At 43.0% G+C, this 15,363-nt stretch overlaps 1 protein-coding gene across 2 annotated transcripts in view; it reads left to right on the forward strand.

The window, feature by feature from the left end:
- LOC137162440 (phosphatidylcholine translocator ABCB4-like) overlaps nt 1-15,363 on the forward strand; it is a 115,203-nt gene that overhangs the window by 88,935 nt on the left and 10,905 nt on the right. For both annotated transcript variants that reach the window (XM_067562263.1, XM_067562264.1), the window contains exons 24-25: nt 4,682-4,838; nt 5,878-6,075. In XM_067562263.1, coding sequence (XP_067418364.1) covers nt 4,682-4,838; nt 5,878-6,075 — 355 coding nt within the window. The remainder of the gene's footprint in view (nt 1-4,681; nt 4,839-5,877; nt 6,076-15,363) is intronic.

The following is a 15,363-nucleotide window of genomic DNA, read 5'->3' on the forward strand; positions in this document are numbered from 1 at the left end:
GACCGGTTGCCAGCTAGACATGGAGCCATTGATCACTACTCGTTGAGCCCTATGCTCTAGCCAGTTCTCTATCCATTTTATAGTCCATTCATCCAACCCATACTTCTTTAACTTGCTGATAAGAATACTGTGTGAGACAGTATCAAAAGCTTTGCTAAAGTCAAGGTATATCACATCCACCGCCTTCCCTACATCCACAGAGCCAGTCACCTCATCATAGAAAGCAATCAGGTTGGTCAGGCATGACTTTCCCTTAGTGAATCCATGTTGACTGTTCCTGATCACCTTCCTCTCCTCCAAGTGCCTTAAAATGGATTCCTTAAGGACCTGCTCCATGATTTTTCCAGGGATTGAGGTGAGGCTGACCGGTCTGTAGTTCCCCGGATCCTCTTTACTCCCTTTTTGAAGATGGGCACTATATTTGCTTTTTTCCAGTCGTCAGGGACCTCCCCCTGTTCCCACGAGCTTTCAAAGATAATAGCCAATGGCTCTGAAATCACCTCAGCCAACTCTCTCAGCACCCTCGGGTGCATTGCATCCGGCCCCATGGACTTGTGAATGTCCAATCCTTCTAAATAGTCTTGGACCCGTTCCTTCAGCACTGCGGGATGTTCGCCTCCTTCCCATTCTGTACCACCCAATGCAGCAGTCTGAGAGCTGATCTTGTCTGTGAAGACAGAGGCAAAAAAGACATTGAGTACCTCAGCTTTCTCCACATCCTCCGTCACTAGGTCGCCTCCCTCATTCTCTAAGGGGCCCACACTTTCTCTAATCTTCCTCTTGTTGGCAACATGCCTGTAGAAACCCTTCTTGTTCCCCTTCACGTCCCTTGCTAGCTGCAACTCCAATTGTGCTTTGGCCTTCCTGATTTCATTCCTGCACGTTCGAGCAGTGTTTATATAATCCTCCCTAGTCATCTGACCAAGCTTCCACTTCTTGTAAGCTTCTTTTTTGTGTTTAAGTTCGCCAAGGACATCTTTGTTAAGCCAAGCTGGACGCCTACCATATTTGCTATTCTTTCTGCACATCGGGATGGTTTGCTCTTGTGCCCTCAATAAGGTCTCTTTAAAAAACAGCCAGCTCTCTTGGGTTCCTTTCCCCCTCATATTAGCCTCCCAGTGAATCCTGCCCATCAGTTCCCTGAGGGAGTCAAAGTCCGCTTTTCTGAAGTCCATGGTCCGTATCCCGCTGCTCTCCTTTCTTCCTTTTGTCAGGATCCTGAACTCGACCATCTCATGGTCACTGCTGCCTAGGTTGCCACCCACTTCTACTTCCCCTACCAAATCTTCCCTATTTGTGAGCAGCAGGTCAAGAAAAGCACGGCCCCTAGTTGGTTGCTCCAGCACTTGCACCAGGAAATTGTCTGCAACACTCTCCAAAAACTTCCTGGATTGTTTGTGCTCTGCTGTATTGCTCTTCCAGCAGATGTCAGGGTGATTGAAGTCTCCCATGAGAATCAGGCCCTGTGAACTGGAAACTTTCCCTAGTTGAGTAAAGAAAGTCTCATCTACCTCGTCCTCCTGGTCTGGTGGTCTGTAACAGACACCCACCAGGACATCACTCTTATTGTTCTTGCTTCTAAGCTTAACCCAGAGACACTCAACTGACTTATCTCCAGCTTCATACTGGAGCACAGAGCAGTCATAGTGCTCTCTTACATACAGTGCAACTCCTCCCCCCTTTCGCCCCTGCCTGTCCTTCCTGAACAGTTTATACCCATCCATGACCGCGCTCCAATCATGAGAGTTATTCCACCAAGTCTCAGTTATTCCAATCATGTCGTAGTTTCTTGACTGTGCCAGGACTTCCAGTTCTTCCTGCTTGTTTCCCAGACTTCTTGCATTTGTGTACAGGCACTTGAGATAAGTAGCCGACTGGCCTACTTTCACAGTATGAATCGGGAGGCCTCCCCTGCTGCACCCTCCTCCTTCTGCTTCCTTGTGGCGTCCCTCTTCCCCACTTACCTTAGGGCTTAGGTCCCCGTCCCCCGTCGAAACTAGTTTAAAGCCCTCCTCACTAGGTTAGCCAGCCTTTCTGCGAAGATACTCTTCCCTGTCTTCGTTAGATGAATCCCGTCCCTTCCTAGTAATCCTTCTTCCTGGAACAGCATTCCATGATCGAAGAATCCAAAGCCCTCCCTTCGACACCACCTGCGTAACCACGCATTTACTTCCCCAATGCAACAGTCCCTACCTGGGCCTTTTCCTTGAACAGGGAGGATGGACGAGAACACCACCTGCGCTTCAAACTCCTTTATCTCTTTTCCCAGAGCCACATAGTCCGCAGTGATCCGCTCAAGATCATTCTTGGCAGTGTCATTGGTGCCCACATGGAGAAGCAGGAAGGGGTAGCGGTCTGAGGACTTGATAAGTTTTGGCAGTCTCTCCGTCACATCCCTAATCCGAGCTCCAGGCAAGCAGCACACTTCTCTAGTTTCCCGGTCCGGACGGCAGATGGATGACTCCGTCCCCCTTAGGAGGGAGTCCCCGACCACCATCACCCTTCTCTTCCTTTTTGGAATGGTGGTCGCGGAACCCCCATCCCTAGGAGAATGCATCTCTTGCCTTCTGATCAAACGGGTCTCCTGATGATCCATTTCCTCTGAAGGGTCCTCCAAATCATTTTCTGCCGTAGTACTTGTGCAGAGAGGATGAAAACGATTCCTTACTTCTATCTGCATGGTTGGCACATGGGTTCTCTTTCTTCGGGAGGTCACATGCTGCCAATTTCCTTCCCCGTTCTTCATTTTCGCCTGCCGGGCGTTCTCTGAATCTTCCTTAAGCTCTGCCTGTGCCTGATGGAGAAAGACATTGTTTTCTGTAGTGCACCGCAGGGTTGACATTTGGGCCTCTAGTCCTTTAACCTTCTCTTCCAATAAGGAAACCAGCCTGCACTTGGTACAGATGAAGTCATCTCTATCCTGTGGGAGGAAGACAAACATAGCACACCCAGTGCAGGTGACAACAACGGATCGCTCCATCTCCATATCTCTGCTCTGAGAGCCTCCTCAGATGCTCAATTTCCTGCTCAGCAATGCCTGTAAGGCGAAAACCTGCAGTGGGCTCTCTCCGCAGGCGAACTCCCAGGCAAACTCCCTCCTTCTCCTTCTGTTAGCCGCCCCTCTGTTCACCGCAAGGCTGGTTCACAGCTGGCTGCCTTTTATAAGGCTGGGGCAGTTGCCCCGCCCCTGCACTTACCCCTCAAAGCCCCGCCCCCGCAATTAACCCCACCTGGATCCAATCAATCACTCAAACAGACAAACCCCCAACTGCCAAAATGGTGCCTGTAACTGCACCAGTCACAAGCACCCACCCACAGTCAGCTGTACTTGCACCAGTCACACACCTGGTCTCTCAGGTACTCCCCCCTCTAGCACAGCACACCCCACACAGCTGCACTCATGTAAGATCAGAGTCTAAGTGACTTCACCATAGTCACCTAGGAGATCTGTGGTAGAGCCACTAATTGAATCCACATCAATTGGGTGAAATCCAATGGGAGGTTTGCCAGAGACAGCAGTTGGACCAGGATTTTACCCCTGGAGGTGGATGATTATTAACATGTTATCTTTCTAAACTTAGTAGAAAAATAATTTTTAAAAAGTCAGCTAATTAATAGACTTCATATCATTACTACAGCCGTGTATTAGAATATAATTTACAATTATGTGTCCACAACATCCTTTTACAACAGCACTGTGGCTGGGCTAATTGGTTAACCACTGTTGAAAGTTAATCCCTCTTACACACTGACATATACCAAATAGCACCAATTATTAATTTTTAATTATTAATCACATTTATTATGGTAGTGCCTAGGAGCCAACCAAGAATGAGGTCCCATTCTTCTGGCATTATATGAACATAGTAGCAGACAGTCTTTGCCCAAAAAACTTAGTCTAAATAGGTAAGTGAGAGAGGGTGGGGGAAGGAGTAGAACATGAGACACAATGAACAGTATAATGGCAGTAACATCATGTGAATTCTACAATTTTTTTGCAGGGGGGAGAGGGTGAATTAGGAGGTAATCAGCTAAATGGAAAGAAAAGTGAAGGAAGAGAGAGGGTGAGGGGCCAGAGCAGGGTAGAAGTGGGCAAAGGGGAGAGCTCTGGAGTGAAGCTGAGATGAAAAGAGTTGGAGCAGACAGCCAATCAGCACAGGGCAGAGACAGTCCAGTCAAAACTACTCCAGCGGCTCTTACTGGCTGGAATCTCTGACTGGTTCCTCCCTCCCGTTTTTCGTGTGGCCGGGTGGACTCCTCTGCACAGTTTTAGATCCAGGGGCAGAGTGCTAGTGGGGAGGGGTAGCTCTAGTTTAGCCCCATTTTACGCACTCACCTGTATGCAGCAGTCCCTGGTTTAGTTGCTTCTGGAGATGCTCCTTTTTCCTTCTTCCCAATATCCAAGATCTCATTAAGTCTTTACCTGTCTCTCTGCGGCTAAAATTTGGGATCGTGCCAAAACTTAGAGATTGCATTAATAAATAAACGAAACACTGAGTATGGAAACTTGTTTCTCACTTTATTAAAAGTGGACGCATTTAGTCATAGTACAAAGCTACTCGTTACAATGTTATTTAACAACTATTTTATTTATTAACTCTCCTCCCAATAGTCTTCACTCAGGCCTCCAAGCCCTCATTATTTGATATTATTTATCCTCTCTTTCATCTTGTTCTCACAGGGTTTTTTCAGCAATTGTATTTGGTGCAATGGCACTAGGACAGACCAGTTCATTTACTCCAGACTATGCCAAAGCCAAGATATCAGCAGCACATCTGTTCATGCTGTTTGAAAGAGACCCCTTAATAGACAGTTACAGTGATGAAGGACTGAAGCCTGTAAGTTGATCATTGTGTAATAGACAATATTGCCTACTACACTAACTAATGTCAACACTGAGATTTTTTTCCTCCCACCCACAAGTTAGGTGTTTAACTGATCCTTGGGGCCATTAATACTGTGTTTCATCCAAAATCTATGTGAGACAGATTCTGCTTCTTGACTACCTTCTGTCTGCTCCTTCCTAACATTTCTTTGTGGAGAGCCGTCTACAAGGTCCAGGGAAAATGGGAACACTGCAGAGGAGGCAGCCAATTCCCTTTCTATGCAGGAGAAGCAGATCCATACATGGAGCTTGGAAATATAATATAACCCTATATTAACCTTGTAAAGTGTTTTGGGATTCAATTTATATGCAAGATGCTGATAATAAATATTATAGGAACCAAGAGGTAGGTGAATCTAGGGGGGCATCACTCAAAGTGGCAGACAAGAAGATAGTAGTTCAGTATATTACTTATAAAATTCAGATGTGCATGGTATTGCACACACAGATGGCAGGACTTTGCTCCAAGGAATTTACCAACTGACCAACATTTCTATTTTTAAATAACAACAACAAAGTGTAAGAAAATGCAGTTAACTCTGACCAGGAATCCTAAGTTTGACAGTAAGCATATGCGTGCATATATGGTAATGATAATTGTACAATAATTTAATTTGAAAAAAGCTCTAACGCAGGACTGCTTTGGTACACAATATACAACGTAGCTATTGATATTCAATGCTAAACTTGAGACTCTTAAACGGGCCTGATTTGCAGAAAGTGTTGGACAAAACTGGTAACTGAAAATTACATTCATTTTTGAAAATTTGGCTTTATGTTAAAACTGGTGTGAAGCAGAATCTTAGTATCTTCAAAATAGTTTTACACTGTGTTAATTTTTTAAATGTCACAAAAAGGGCCTGTATTGAAGTTAATGGCAAAAGTCCCATTGAAATCAATAGGAACAGGATGATTCTAGTTCTCTGTATATTGTTTTGTGATCTGTCAGAATTTTCCTAAAAATTGATCAGATGTCACCATTTCAATTATAGGAAGGATTTGGTGGCAATATAACATTCAAAGAAGTGATGTTTAACTATCCATCTCGACCAGATGTCCAAGTGCTTCAAGGCTTGAATATTAAGGTAGAAAAGGGACAGACCCTGGCACTTGTAGGCAGCAGTGGCTGTGGAAAGAGCACTGTTGTTCAACTGCTTGAGAGATTCTATGATCCTCTTGATGGAGAAATGGTAAGTGATGCCTTGTGAGCACCTGGTTAAATGATAAGTAAGTTATGTTATTCTTCTTAATATAATAGAACGTAATCGGTACTTTTGATATTTTTGTATCCTTTGTGAAGATCAAGTGGAGGCACTAATGAATTTTAGGGTTCTGTGTATAACCATAGAAAAGGTAGGCAGAATGCATATTTCTTTCACACTTCCTCTGTCATTTAGAGTTAAGGGGATATGATTCATGGATGAAAATTGCTACAGGAGCCTCATCCAGAACATACTAAAGTCAGTGAAAAGACTTCTGCTAAATTCAATGGGATGTTGATGGGGTCCTAAGATGGCTAATTATTATAAACCCATAAAAATGTATTAGAGACAGATACACTTTTATATATTGTACTAATCTAAATCCCCCTTCCCTCCTGTATCTTAAAACTATGAGCAGCAGAGAAGTATGGCATCTTTGCTCCTTACTTTTAATGTTGGAGACCAAATTTATGCAATTTAAGATGCATCCAGATACCATAGTGATGAATGCTTCCTAAATGCTTACAATAATCTAGTTTTGGAATGTAGGTAAAGTGCATATAAAACCTTCCCCCTACATAATGAACATTTAAAAAGCACTTCCATGTCAATTTTTATGACCTAGCAAATGAAAGTTAGTTACTTGTGACCAGAGTTCTTTGAGATGGACTCTGCATATTCCCACTCTTGGAATGCACTGACTGGATGCAGCCAAGGTGATGGAATCTTTTAGTAGCAGTGCCAGTTAGGGCACCTCACTCTTTCCTTTTCCTTCAGAATTTGAGTGTCTCCTGAAAGCATGGTTATAAAAAGGGGAGTGGCACGCATTGCTGCCTCAGTTTCCTTTAAATACAAAAGCAGAACACCAATTAACCCTAAAAAAAGGACTCCACAGAGGCAGGGAAGGTTGGTGAGGAATGTGAATATGCAGAATCCATCTTGAAGAACTCTGGGTACAAGTAAATAAGCTTAATTTTCTCTTCAAGTGTCCTCCGCATATTCCCACTCTTGGGATAGTTTCGCAAGCAGTACTGTAAACTGGAAGCAGGGTGTGGAGTCCTAATTAAATAGCAGTTGAAGCACCACTCTGCCAAACTCTGCACCCGATCCTGTTGCCACATCCAAAACATAAATGTCTTGTAAAAGTGTGAAATGAATTCCACATATCAGCCTTGAATATCTCAATAAGAAGACTGTTTCGTGAATATTGCAGATGCAGCAACAACTCTAGTAGAATGGGCTTTAAGAGAAACAGGAGGAGAAAGTGAAGCTCCATTATAACACTTCAATATACAGTCTGACCCATCTGGACAGCCAATACGCTGAAATGGCCCAACCCTTAGAAGTACCAGCATACGAGTTAAATAAGTTCTGTTCAAGTAATACAAGACTGCTCTTGTCATATTCAAGGAGTGAACTCTAGATTCCCCTTTACTTGTATGAGATATAGGGGAAAAAATACAGGTAAATTAATACTTTAATATGAAACTCTGAAACCACCTTGGGAAAGAATTTAGGGTGTGCTCAAAAAACCACTTTATCTTTTTGCAAATTAGTATATTGGGGTTCTGCCATCAATGCATATCTCTCACTGATTCTTCTAGCGAAATGAAGGCTATATGTATAGATAGATGAATCAAAGAACAGTTTGCTTGAGGTTCAAATGGGGGGAAACATAAATTGTGTTAAAACTAAGTTTAAATTATATGGAGGGGCTGCATCCCATACCAGAGGATACAAATTCAATAAACCTTTTAAACTTTTCACCAACTTGTGTGAGGAAATGGATTTTTTCCATTAATCTGAGTATGGAATGCTGCTATTGCTGCTAAATGGATTTTAATAGAGGAGAGAGAGACTTTTTTTTTTTTTTAAGTGCAAGTATTCAAAAACAAGTTGTATAGGAACTGAGACTGAATCAACATCCCAATCAGTTGCCAGATAACAAATCTTTTCCATTTATAATTGTAGCTTCTCCTGGTAAATACTTTTTGAGCATTAATAAGAACTTGTTGCACCTCAGAGCATGATCTTTCTGAATCTGTTGAAGTCCTATTGCCCACACTGTTGGATGTAATGATTGATGATCTGGGTGGAAACCCTCCCCTCTCTGGATAGTAAGTCTGTCGATAGAAGGAGCATCTTGTCTTTGCCAGTGGATAAATGAAGTAATTCTGTGTAGTAACTATTGCCGCAGCCATGCTGGAGCAACTAAAATTATCCTGGCCAAATCTTCTTTTATTTTCTTTCAAAGAAACTTTGAGGATTAGAGGGAATAGGGGAAATGTACTCATCAACGCCATTTCCCAGTGAGAAATGCACCCATCAATGATACACTGTCCAAGCTTACTCTTGAGCAAAAAGAGGAACATTTTGTATTGAATTTGGTGACAAACAAAATCTATGTCTGGAAATCCCTGAAGGTTGAAAAAATTTGGAATATTAAGCCACATGTGTTATGAATGCCATAAGGCCTAATCACATCAGAAAGTACATTACCCTCTGAGAGAGTTGTAGAAGTAGTTTCAGTATAGTGGTGGTTTAGTTTAAAAAACCTCTGTTCCGGAAGGAATGCCCTTTTCTTCATGGAGTCAAGGATTGCCCAAATGAAGGGTATCCTTCAACATGGAATCAGAAAAAACTTCTGTTTGTTTATAAGCAGACCTACAGTTTCAAACAGGGAACAAGTCATCTGAATGGCTGTTACTAATTACTTTTCTGACAGAGCCTTTAGCAGCCTATCGTTTAACTCAAGGAAGGAAAAAACCCTAGAAGAGGCCAAAGGGTAAGATTTTGTATTAGAAATGGTCTGAACCCAGAACATAATAGTAGATATTTGCAGTGAGATGGTTTTATGGAAATATAGAAATATGTGTCCTTGAGTTCAAGAGCAATGAACCAATCCAGAGAAGATAGGGAGGGAATGATTGGCACCAGAGAGAAAATTCTGAATTGAAACCTCCTGATGTATCAGTTTGGACCTCTGAGATCTAAAATTGGTCTGCGACCTCCATTCTTTATTGGGATTAGAAAGAAATGGGAGTAAAACCCTTTGTATCTGTGAATTAATAGTGGTACTTCTACAGCCCTTGCATACAGTAGAGCTTGTATTTCCACTCTAATAATTTCTCATGGGAAAGATCCCTGCGAAAGGAGGGGCAGGTGATGCAGGGATCTGAAAACTGGGAAGTGGTAAGCCAATTGGAGTGTTAGATCATGGGGGTGTTGACTCAGAAGATTCCTCACATTCAGTACTTAGTCTCGGTCTCTTGTCAGGTGAGTATTGCAATAATATCGTATCCTCGAAAATGTGCATCTGATTTCAATTTGCACTGTAACACTTATAGTATGTGATTGGGTTGGCATTATCAGATCTGATGGTCTTTTCTTCAGGGGAGTGAAGGAGAGAGGAGTGCCCTAACTGGCACTGCTAATAGAAGCTGTTAATAGCATTCTGGCTGCATCCAGTCTGTGCATCCCAAGAATGGGATTATGCAGAGAACACACAAAGAAGAATATTGTTTGCTACCATTGTACTCTGGAATTTTAACAAGTTCAGAGATTTTACTTGAAAGGATACACATTTTTCTTGGAACTTTTATGTAGCTCATAATAAAGAGCATCTTAGATATCTGCTGGTAGCCTTAAGGGGTAATACAAAATGGAGGGGTCAAAAACTTTCCAACAAAATGTTTCTCATGTCGAGGATAGAATTTCTGGTCCAAATAAGAGTGAGGGAGTTCCCGAAGCCCCAACACCTCAGTCATTGGGGCACTCATCTGAGATGTCAGAGATATTAGTTCAAGTGTCTTGTCTAAATCAGGCAGAACAGGGACGGGAACATGAGTCTCCCACATACCAGATGAGTGCCCTCACAACTGGGTTATTAACTATTCTAAGGTCTCTTGCTTGCTCTTGTTCTGCATTGGAAGCAAATGCTGGAACCACAAAGTGTTCTGCAAACTGGAATTCTGGTTTTCTGGCCAGCCCTAATCATAGAAATGTAGTGCTGGAAGAGACCTAGAGAGGTCGTCAAGTCCAGTCCCCAGTGCTGTGGCAGGACCAAGTAAACCTAGCCAATCCCTGACAAATGTTCAACTTGTTCTTTAAAACTTCTGGTAATGTGGATTCCACAACCACCCCTGGAAAACTATTGGAGCTTAATTACCTTTATAATAAGGATGTTTTTCCTAATATCTAACCTAAATTTCTTACTTCAGATTAAGCCCTTTACTTATCCCACCTTCAGCAGACATGGAGAACAATTGATCATCATCCTCTTTATAACTGCCCTTGCCATATCTGAAGATATATCAGGTCCCCCTTCTTTTCTGAAGACTAAACATGCTTCCTTTATTTAACCTTTCCTCACAGATCAGGTTTTCTAAATTTTTTATCATTTTTGTTACTTTCTGCTGGACTCTCTCCAATTTGTCCAAATCTTTCCTAAAGTGTGGTGCTCAGAATTGGACACAGCACTCCACTTGTGGCCTCACCAGTGCCAAGTAGAGCAGAACAGTTACCTCCTGTGTTTTACATATTACACTCCTGTTAGTAAATTCCAGAATATTAGTCTTTTACACAACTGCATCCCGATGTTGACTCATATTCAATTTGTGACCTTCAAGAACCCACAGATCCTTTTCAGTTATACTCTCACATGTCCAGTTATTCCCCACTTCATATTTGTGCATTTTATTTTTTTCCTTAAATATAGTACTTTGCACTTTATAGAATTTCATCTTGTTGATTTCAGATCAATTCTCCTAATTTGTCAGTCATATGGAATTCTAATTCTGTCCTCCAAGGTGCTTACAACCCCTCCAGCTTATTGTCATCCACAAGTTTAAGCATGCTCTCCACTCCATCATCCAAGTCATTGGTGAAAATATTGACTAGTACCAGATCCAATAGGTATGCCCTCCCCGTTTGACAGTGATACCATTTGTAACTACTCTTTGAATACAGTCTTTCAACCAGTTGTGTGCCCACTTTATAGTAATTTCATCTAGACCACATTTCCCTAGTTTTCTTATAAGAATATGGGACTGTGTCAGAAGCCTTACTAAAATCAAGATACATCACATCTACTACTTCCCCCTATCCCTTAGGCCAGTAACCCTGTCAAAGAAAGAAATTAGATTGATTTGCCATGATTTGTTTTGACAAATTCATGCTGACTATTCTTTATAACTCAGACAAACAGAGCTGAAAACGGGAGTTTGAGTGGGCCGTAGGGGCAGTGGGTGAGTTTTGTGGAGTTGTGTGTCTGTTTTTGTTTTGTTTTATTTTTCTTCAGTTTGCAGGAGTTGGTACAGGGTGGTGTACTAAGATCAGCTGACCCTAATTAGAGGCCAGGGCTTCCCTCATTAGGGGGCTTATAAAGGCAGCCATTCAATCAGGCAGTGGCACAGCTGACCAGCAAACAGAGTTGAAAACAGGGGAGTTTGAATGGGCTTTAGGGGCAGTAGGTGAATTCTGTGGAGTTGTGTGTCTTTGTTTTTGTTTGGTTTTTGTGTCCCTCTCTCTGACAGGAAGTAGGGGGGAAAGGCTATGACAGGTGCAGAAGTGGTAGTGGTAGTCACTCAAGCAGTGGAAGAAATAGTGAAGATGACTGGATGTGGAAGCTGCGGGATGTTCATGATCCTGGAGGGGGTACCTCAAAAGAGCGTGGTTTGTATAAAGTGCTACTTTATAGAGCTGATGGAAGAGAAGAGTTGAGGGTTAGAGCTGCAGGTGGAAACTCTGATTGATTGAGTTTAGAAGGGGCAGATGATGGAGCAAAGGAATGAGGAGGCTGAAGGGAAAAACCCAGACCTGCAGATGGAAGCAGGAGCAATGAACTCTGATGGGAGAATTCTGGGTGAGGAAAGTGTCCAGTGGAAGCATGTGACTGAAAGAACCTGGCAGAGGAAAAGACAGGCTAGTGAAGGAGAGAGTTCAAAAACAGGTTTGTGCAGCTGGAAAATGAGGAAGGGGCATATCAAGTGAAGGGGGGAGGGCAAAGAGGAAGAACAGAAGAGCAGCTAATCCTATACAAAGTGTGGATGAGCCAGTGGAGATACCACCAAATAAGAGCCCCAGGAAGATACAGGAATGGTGGCAGAGGATTGCAAAGGAGAATAGTAGACGAGATGACTTGCAGCCAGAAAGAACAAGGGATAGGCCAGAGAATAGCACCATGACCAGGAAAAGTCAGGTCTACGTGATTGGGGACTTCCTGCTGAGAGAAACAGACAGGCCTGTAACCAGAGCTGATCCAGAGAACAGAAGGGTATGCTGTCTGCTGGGTGCTAAGATACAGGATGTGGACTATGAGGCTGAAGAGGATCCTAAAAGGCATGGGAAAGAATCCACTGATTGTCCTTCATGTGGGTACAAATGATATCGCTAGATTCTCACTGAAATGTATCAAAGGACACTATGCCAGGCTGTGGAAGACTCTTAAGGAAATCAAGGCTCAGGTGATCTAGAGGAGGACAACAAAGGCGTGACAAGATTATGATGATCAACAGATGGCTCAGGCAATGGTGCTATAAGGAGGGCTTTGGGATGTATGGACACTGGGAGGCATTGGTGGACAGAGGACTGTTCTCTTGGGATGGACTTCACCTGAGTAGGGAGGGAAATGCACTTCTAGGATGGAGACTGGCACAACTGATTAAGAAAGTTTTAAACTAGGGAATTGTGGGAGATGCCCAGGTAATCTCCACACCTGATTTTAGCATTGAGAAGGAGGAAAATGAAGTAAGAAAGGACACAGCAGTGGGGAACAGAATGGATGTTAAGAGGAAGGATAGTGTATGCAGTCTAATAGGCAATATTGGCAGTAGAATAACTGTTCCAAATCAGGTAAGGAACGTGAGCGAAGCCAAACAGCAAAAAACTAAGATGTTTGTATATCAGTGCGAGCAGCTTGGGTAACAAAATGGAGGAACTAGAGCTACTGGTAGAGGAAGTGAAACCAGATGATATAGGGATAACAGAAACATGATGGAATAGTAGTCACAACTGGTGTACGAGTATTGAAGGGTATGTGCTGTTTAGGAAAGACAGATATAAAGGCAAAGGTGGTGGAGTAGCATTGTATATCAATGATGAGGTAGACTGTAAAGAAATTAGAAGTGATGGAATTGATAAGACAGAGTCCGTCTGGGTAAAAATCACAGTGGGGAAGAAAACTACTAGGGTTTCCCCTGCAATAGTGCTTGGGGTGTGCTACAAACCACCAGGATCTGATTTGGACGTAGAGAGAGACCTTTTTAAGGCTTTTAATGAAGTAAATACTACTGGGAACTGTGTGAGTATGGGAAACTTTAACTTTCCAGATATAGACTAGAGGATAAGTGCTAGTAGTAACTATAGGGCACAGATTTTCCTGGATGTGATATCTGACAGATTACTTCACCAAATTGTTACTGAACCAACAAGAAGGGATGCCATTTTAGATTTGGTATTGGTGAGTAATGAAGATCTCATAGAAGAACTGATTGTAGGGGACAACCTTGGTTCAAGCTATCATAAGTTAATTCAGTTCAAACTCTATGGAAGGATAAAAAAATAGATCTGTGACTAGGGTTTTTGACTTCAAAAAGGGTAACTGTAACAAAATTAAGGGAATTAGTTGGGGAAGTGGACTGGACTGAAGAATTCATGGATCTAAAAGTGGAGGAGGCTTGGAATTACTTCAAGTAAAAGTTGCAGGAACTACCTGAAGCCTGCATCCCAAGGAGGGAGGGAAAAATTCATAGGCAAAAGTTGTAGACCAAGCTGGATGAGTAAGCATCTCAGACAGGTGATTAAGAGAAAGCAAAAAGCCTCCAAGGAGTGGAAGATGGGAAGGATCAGCAAGAAAAGCTACCTCTTGGAGGTCAGAACATGTAGAGATAAAGTGAGAAAGGCCAAAAGCCAAGTAGAATTGGACCATGCAAAGGGAATTAAAACCAATAGTAAAAGGTTCTATAGCCTTATAAATAGGAAGAAAACAAAGAAAGAAGAAGTGGAACCACTAAGCACTGAGGATGGGGTGGAGGTTAAGGATAATCTAGGCATGGCCGAATATCTAAACAAATACTTTGCCTCCATTTTTAATGAGGCTAATGATGAGCTTGGGGATAGTGGTAGGGTGGCTAATGGGAATGAGGCTATGGAGGTAGAAATTACCACATCCAAGGTACAAGCCAAACTCAAACAGCTTAATGGGACTAAATCAGGGGGGCCCGATAATCTCTATCCAAGAATATTAAAGGAATTAGCACATGAAATTGCAAGCCCATTAGCAAGGGTTTTTAATGAATCTGTAAACTCAGGGACTGTACCATATGACTGGAGAATTGCTAACATAGTTCCTATTTTTAAGAAAGGGAAAAAAAGTGATCCAGGTAACTACAGGCTTGTTAGTTTGACCTCAGTAGTTTGTAAGGTGGCAGGCTGTCCCTCCCTGTCCGTCTGGGAGGAAGGCCACGCCCCCTCACTCCGGGGGTCCTGTGTGGCAGAAAACTGGCTGGGGGGAATTAGCAGGTGGACCGGGATCCCGGTCTCTTCTGCTGCTCACCGGCACTGAAATGCTTTCCAGCCTGGGCCTTCTGGCAGAGTGGGCAGGAGAGGAGTCTCTGGGCTCAGCCCTGAAGCAGGGTGGGACAAGCAAAGCAGTCTTTAGCCCTATGGAGGGCAACTCAGCGGTTTATGGCCCAAGCCCTCTAGTAGGGCAGGGCGAGTAAGCTGACTCCAGCCCAAGGCAGGGTGAGTCAGCAGTCCATGGCCCTAGGCAGGGCAGACAATCTATAGCCCTGGGCAGAACGAGTAAATGGTCTCTAGCCCTGGTCAGGGAAACAAACAGGCTATAGCTCTGGCCCTTCTGGCAGGGCAGGGTGGGTAAATACTTTATGGCCTCCGAGGCTTCAATGGCTGATAGGAGGCAACCACTGGGTAACTATAGGCCTCTTAGTTTGACCTCAGTAGTATGCAAGGTCTTGGAAAAAATTTTAAAAGAGAAAGTAGTTAAGGACATCAAGCTTACCAGTAATTGGGATAAAATACAACACGGCTTTACAAAAGGTAGATCGTGCCAGACCAACCTGATCTCCCTTTTTTTGAGAAGATAACAGATTTTTTAGAGAAAGGGAATGCAGTGGATCTAATTTACCTAGATTTCAGTAAGGCATTTGATACAGTTTCACATGGGGAATTATTAGTTAAATTGGAAAAGATGGGGATTAATATGAAAATTGAAAGGTGGATAAGGAACTGGTTAAAGGGGAGACTACAATGGGTCAT

The sequence above is a fragment of the Emydura macquarii genome, unplaced genomic scaffold, assembly GCF_026122565.2.
Source record: "Emydura macquarii macquarii isolate MOO-44397 ecotype Brisbane River unplaced genomic scaffold, CSIRO-AGI_Emac_v2 contig_2422, whole genome shotgun sequence".
Lineage (NCBI taxonomy): Eukaryota > Metazoa > Chordata > Testudines > Chelidae > Emydura > Emydura macquarii.